This window comes from Aplysia californica, unplaced genomic scaffold (genome assembly GCF_000002075.1).
Source record: "Aplysia californica isolate F4 #8 unplaced genomic scaffold, AplCal3.0 scaffold00095, whole genome shotgun sequence".
In the NCBI taxonomy this organism is placed as follows: Eukaryota; Metazoa; Mollusca; class Gastropoda; order Aplysiida; family Aplysiidae; genus Aplysia; species Aplysia californica.
This window is the reverse complement of record NW_004797365.1, coordinates 1,551,872-1,558,614: the sequence shown is the minus strand read 5'-3', so window position 1 is coordinate 1,558,614 and position 6,743 is coordinate 1,551,872. Positions and strand designations below refer to the sequence as shown.

The window sequence follows — 6,743 nt, the reverse complement described above, 5'->3', positions numbered from 1 at the left end:
GAGAGAGAGAGAGAGAGAGAGAGAGAGAGAGAGAGAGATAATTTGACGAGTTACTAGTGAGAATGACACACGGCCAAATATGTCAATAAATGATTGCTTGATTGCTCATTCTTTTTCATTGTTTTTTTTCAGAACATGGTATACACTGTTTTACATCAACTTCAAAACTTCAAAAACCCATTTACACATACATAAATGAATAACCCATCCCCTAAGTTTTCTGTCTTTTTTGTCTTTTTTCTTCTAATTCCAAATTAAGACACATGACTGACCACACCGCTCCTGCTCGGGTCCTTGTCCTCAAAAGCCTCCCTCATGTTGAAGAATCCCTCGCGGAACTTGTTCTTGAGCCATCTCTCTATGTCCAGCTGTTGACGTCGCTCCACCTCCTTCTTCCTGGGAGTTCTTCGCTCACTTCGTTCTGTACGAAATAAGGACAAATTAGAGCAATGTACACCATGCACCATCCACCCACCTTCCATTTTTCAGGCACGCATTTGGCTAATTAGGCATGGGCATCTTCATTACAAGATGTAAAAAAGACCAAAGAGCAATTCAGCATAAACACAATCATCTCCACTGAAAGAGTGATGCTTACTTCAAACATTCAAATTGATCGTGTCTGAATGTTGCAAATTATTTTTTAAAAAATATGTAAGACAGATTATCCAAATACAGTCTGGTCCTTCTGTATGCATTGTTCAAGTTGGTAAAACTTGAAGCAGACGATAGCAGACATCGAATCGATATTTTGATCCCCTTATAAATGCTATAAACAAACTTTCGTGTCTTTTCTCCTTCCTCTAAACATCATTTAATCTTCATGAAAAAAAAGTTAGAACAAACGTCCAATACATGGTTTGCAGCTACGTAACCATAGAGCTATACTGCATGCACTTGTATCGAAATAATATTTTAAAAGGAAATAAAACGCCATAGGTGTGACATCAAGATCCAGAGAACTCTCAATCTACTTTTAAAACCTCACAATATTTATTTTTGCAGCCTTTTTTCCTTCTTTTCTGTTCCAACATATTAGAAGAATCTTGCTATCAAGTGTACGAAATATATGGACGATGTGTTGAGACAGTGTCCAAAGTGCAACGAGTAGATTAGTCGTCGTGTATCTACGAGAAAATTAACAAAGAAGTTAGCAAGGTTCAACAACTGCTTTCACAAGGACTTACCAGCTACTAAACACCAGAAAAACGAAAAACACATAAAAGTGTTCATTTTAAAGTCGATGCTACGTTTCTATAGTTTCAATACGAGATAAGAGAGAGATTTTTGGATTTCTTCTCGTTGGTGAAGAGAGCATTAGTCTTGCCCCGAGAAGACAGACGTGGATATGATGGACAAAGAAAACATCAAAACAAAAGATACAGACAATGTTTAAAATCTAAGTGGAAGACTCTGTGACCACATGCCTGATACCTTACTCTCCCAAACATGTAAATTATCACACAATAGAACTCGAGTCTTCCGCTCTGGAATTTACGTAAAGCAATAGAATCCACTTTATCTTATGATCTACTTTATCTGCTGCTACAGTGGAAAAGCGTGATTACTGTCCGGTTCATGTATGGCAAGAAATACTTAATTTTAATGAAAAACAATTGCATAACAATGAATCCTCCAGGAAGAATTATCGCACACAGCGCTTACATAATTGTTGTACATTTTCTTATGCAGGGCACATTGTTCTATGTCTGGTCTTACTTTAGAAATTAAAAAAAGCTCAAATATCCTCTTCTCATATGTCTTTACCGTTTATACGAAGAAAAAATCTTACCAAGTTCAAATAAGTAATATTATCAAAAAACAAAGCAACGAATATTACAACTTGGAACAACTTTTAACAAATTTATGTATGATTTCTTCGAATCGACACCTTATGATTTTTTTCATTAGACCATGGGTGTCATAGATTACAACAAGTCTCGACTACAAGGCAGGATCTATAGAAGAAAAAGGGGGCAATGACGTTGGAAAAGTCTATATATGGCAATAATGAAAAAAGGTCTGGCATTTGTTGGGTAACTTTTTCTCGAGGGCAGCATGCACAGGACAATTACCAAATATTATTACAAAATAGCTCACTTCTCTCTTAGATTTAAGGATAGACCGTCCTCATTAACGTCAGTAACATCTATATCATTGCACATAAGAGTGACATATTTTGTACCTAGAGCAAGAGCAACGACTGCACTTTTAAGAATGTTTACGTCAAATTCGAGGAACGAAACAAAACGTATTCCCCTGATCTTCTGACGCCATCTATAATAAGTATAATATTGCGAAAAGATTGCGGAGGTCGCTATTTTTAGGGAGTCAACAATCTCAAAGCATTCAATTTTTGAGTGGAGTGAAGATAGTGGTTCAACTGTTTTACTGTAGATTTATAAGGTTTGATTTGCAGTCTGCTAAACACCCTGAGCAAATTGTAAAGCAATTCGAAGTTAACAGAGGTTTCACAATAGTTTGTTCCAGTGACACTCAGAATTCAACAAAACACCTTTATCAGTAGACATTTTCAGTGGATTGTCTGTCGATGCGTACCTTTATTCTTACTGGTCAAGGTAACTGGCACTGTCTTCACACTTTCTATTCAGCGAGACAAATAATTATTGAAATGTTGACTTAAAAGAATTGTGTATGTTTTAGATCAAGGTTGGTAAAAAAAAGTACGAAAGATTTAGAACGTTGAATTGAAATTGTCTTTTGGGATCTCAAGCGAAGGGATAAAAAACGAGAAGGGAATTTTACACAAAAATTCAAAAATCGAAAAGAAAAAAATATTGAGGTTAATGGATCTACGGGAACAAAATAGAGAAAAGTGAATCTTGAAAAAAAGTACAGATTCAGAAAAACGAGGTAAAGAGAACTGAACAAAAGTGACGGTTAACGGGATACTACTGATATTAGAAATGTTAAAAGATTTAATTAGAAAAGGAAAGGTTAACACTTTTAAAAAGTGGGGGAAGAAACAGTGCAGCTACACGAGCACCCGATGCCAGAAAATGGCATTCGACCTCTGACCTGTCTTCGCGATTTCATCCTCAATGGGGGTCAATCGGACGCTGCCCTTACCAGGACCGTTGGTTGCCACGGTAACGCGACCTTGTGGCTGTGGCTGATCCTGGAACGGACTCACTTGGCTGGGCATGTCCCGGGACCCGCCCCGCCACTCAATGCCCAGGTTGTTCAGCAGACGTTGACCGTTGATGATTCCTTCGTTGGCCGGGTCGTATCTGTGTGGAGATCAACAGTAAAATAATATAATGGTGTTTGTACATACAGAGGTTGTGGCTTTGATTGCTCTTCGGTTACGTTTGTACAGTGCTATGTAATACTAATATCTGGAAATATTTACCCCTTTCCTCTCCCGTGTCGACATAATTAAGGTCATTTAAGGGGCGGCCTACTTCAGCCTTGACTTTCTGATTAACCCAGAATCATTGAGATACGGCATCCCAGGAGAAAGGCGGGACTGCAAGATGAACCAAGCTTATACCCCAGAGAAGTGAACTTGAATATATGCTGCCATGGCCGCTGCTCTTTGCGCTCAACATAAACAATAACTTCGCTGCGAAGTGTGCGCACCAAGGGCACAGTTGGGGGACAAGCAAAGCCCCATTCTCGCAATAGTCGTCCGAGTGTCCCCCACCCCCTTTTCCAAAACCGCCATTTACTCTCTATTTGTCTCCAAATTAAGTTAAATGGTGCGCTACATAGTGAACAGGAATTGCGTCAAAGCGAACATTTCTAGAAGTTGTATATTAAAGTATGAGTCTATGATTTGACTTTATATCTTTTGTGGGCGTGGCGAATGACCTTATGACTACTTTGTCTTTGATGGATGGTTTGGTTAGCATGCAAGTGTGCACCTGTGTGTGTGTGTGTGTGTGTGTGTGTGTGTGTGTGTGTGTGTGTGTGTGTGTTTGTGTGTTTATGTGTGTGTGTGTGTGTGTGTGTGTGTGTGTGTGCATATGTGTGCATGTGTGTGTGTGCGTATGTGTGTGTCTCTGTGTGTGTATTTGTATGTATGTCTGTTTGTATTTGTATGTATACGTTACGTGCATGTATGCATGTATGTGTATGCCCGAGTGCACGTGTGTAGGAGGAGACGGGAGCTTAAACTAGACCATCAACAACAACAACAAATCCCTTCACCTGTGCCAAAGTTTCTCAAACTCGGTATCGTCCATGTAAAAGTTCATCCTGTTGAGCATCTGCCGGAACTCTGACTTCATGATGCGCCCGGAGCCGCCAGGGTTCATCTGTGGGATCATGTCCGCCAGGTCCAAGAACCTTAAGACAAAAGTTGTAAAACATACGTCTCAGAGCACATTTTTGGGAGCAGAGGCCGTCTCAGGAACTATTTTGAGGGAAACAGGCGTCTTAGAACTGACTCTCTGGGGCAATTGAGCGTCTAAGACAAAATTGTTTTAGGGAAATAGATGTCCTAGAGCATCCTATCTCAGAGAAAAGAATAAACGTCTCACAGCAATTTAAAAAAGGGAAATAGGCATCTTAGAGCAGATTTTGATACAAAAGAAAGAAGAAGAAAACCATGAACTATGAAGAAAACAAAACAACACCCCCCCCCAACTCCCGTCCCCCCAAAAACAAAACAACAACAGCAACCCCCCCCCCAAAAAAAAGCAACAACCCCCCAAAAAACAAACAAACAAAACCAACGAACAAACAAAGGAACCACACACCAAATAAAAAAACAACACCCCAGCATACAGATGAACAATAGAAGCAGACAAAGAGACAACTCGCCTCTGCTTAGCCTTCTCGCGCAGGTTGGCGTGCACCTGTCCACTGCTCATGATGACACGGTCCTGGTTCGCGCGGTGGACTGGGTCCATCCACTGAGGGTACGTCGACTCCTGGGCTTCTCTGGAGACCACGAGAGAAGATCAAGGGTTTTATGTGATGTAACACGTTGTGATGGATTCATTTATTGTTACATGCTCACCCTGTCAACATGTGTTCCCACTATAGTCACATGACACTGTCGGCATATACTCGCACTTTGCCATATTTTCACACTATAGACGCTGACACAGTAGCCAAACCACACTTTAACACTGCAGACACTTATACATTCTCATTCGGTAAAGGTAGCTACAAACTCACTCTATAGCAGCAGTACTGTACCTTGTATAACTTCGTACAATTTTCCTTTTCAAAGTTGTCACTGAGCACTTCCCGGAATGGAAAAGAGACCAATACTTCTCTCTTATAAAACAGTGAGGACTTTAAAAATGTTCTTGTTAGAATCGTGTTCTTTTTGCGCCAGTGGGTTGTGTCCTGTTTGAAACGTAACCACATCTCAGAGAAAAAAATGCAGACTTGCTTTTACTGAGGCATTGCCTTACGACGAACTCAGAAAAAGTGAACAAGATTAAAAAGGGAGTAAAGCCAGTTTGGAATCTAATTTTCATCAATATGGTTCCACCAAAGACTTTCACTGTCCTAACATGACATGTCTTGTTCCTCATGTGAACATAGAAGTCATATATTGGGCTCAATCATCAGATCAATATTGATATACCTTCCCGAGTATGCACTGGTTGTACATCTCATGGAGGTTGTGCTGTCGAAAACAACAGCGCGGACAGTTGGTGGGTGCTCTGGTGTGTTTCGCTTCCTCTGTCACTATTTCTTACTGCTGTCCTTTACTGCCCTCTTTTTAAATGTTTGCAACTCTTTTGCAACTCTTACCGTACCTGAAGTAAGAGAAGAACTCGGTGAAGGGGATGACCTGTCTCTCCGCGAAGTTGAGTCTCTCCATCAATCTCTGGCAAGTGTTGCCGGAAATAGAACGGCCCAGGACGGTGACCAGAATACGGGTGAAGGCTTCCCTGGTAGAGGGAGAGAATCGCAGCGGTTACAAATTAGTGATGCATTAATGGAGTTATCCCCCTTTAGATAATGAAAATCCTAAGTTGGACAAATTTATCAATAGCAAATCACGAACTGACACATGCACTTTCGTTGAACTAACAAACAAAACAAAGCAAAAATAACACACTCGAAGATAAAGAAATCTAATTTACCTGGATACATTTCCCCTGCCTTCAGGGTCATTGTCCTTAAACTTTTTCCTGACGTCATAGTAGTTGTTTCGGAGCTTTTCCTTGAGGCTCGCCTCCAGCTGTGGGTGGACATAGATGTTATGAGGGATGAAACGATGGCCATGAGGTATGACTTCTTGAGTTATATTATTATTGTTATTATTATTAATTATTATTATTATTATTATTTTTAGTATTATTACTTAAATGATTAAAAGTGGGTGGTTGGCAGGTGCTCTGGTGTGGTTTGCTTCTTCTTTCCTATCAAACATCTATTGTCCTTATGTCCCCTTCTTCTTTTATATGTTTGTTACTCCCTTGTGACAGCTCTAATCTTCTGGCACTAATATGACCTTATGCAGTTGCGAGCGCCGTAAAACCTCTACTACAAAAAACCTTAAAATTATTAGAAAAATGTTTTGTATGTTTCTTAATATTTTACTCCCCTGACGATACTCTTTAGATGATGCAAAGTGCAGATTACTTCAATTTTATCTGTCCATGATTGTGAAGACCAAACCGGATTATGCAAGATACTGCATGCCTGGTGAAATACGGGGATACTCAAATAAAAAGAGAGACAGAGACAGAGACAGAGGCAGAGAGAGAGAGACAGACAGCCAGACAGACAGGCGTGAGAAGGAGAGAGAGAGA

The 6,743-nt window shown here is 40.1% G+C and overlaps 1 protein-coding gene across 1 annotated transcript in view; it reads right to left on the bottom strand.

Annotated features, from left to right (window-relative positions):
- The window catches only part of LOC101857710 (EF-hand calcium-binding domain-containing protein 6), a gene marked incomplete in the record, with an annotated part of 46,464 nt that overhangs the window by 14,875 nt on the left and 24,846 nt on the right, over positions 1-6,743 (bottom strand). The window contains 6 exon segments of the mRNA XM_035968895.1: positions 273-421; positions 3,040-3,251; positions 4,174-4,311; positions 4,789-4,908; positions 5,742-5,876; positions 6,072-6,169. Coding sequence (XP_035824788.1) covers positions 273-421; positions 3,040-3,251; positions 4,174-4,311; positions 4,789-4,908; positions 5,742-5,876; positions 6,072-6,169 — 852 coding nt within the window.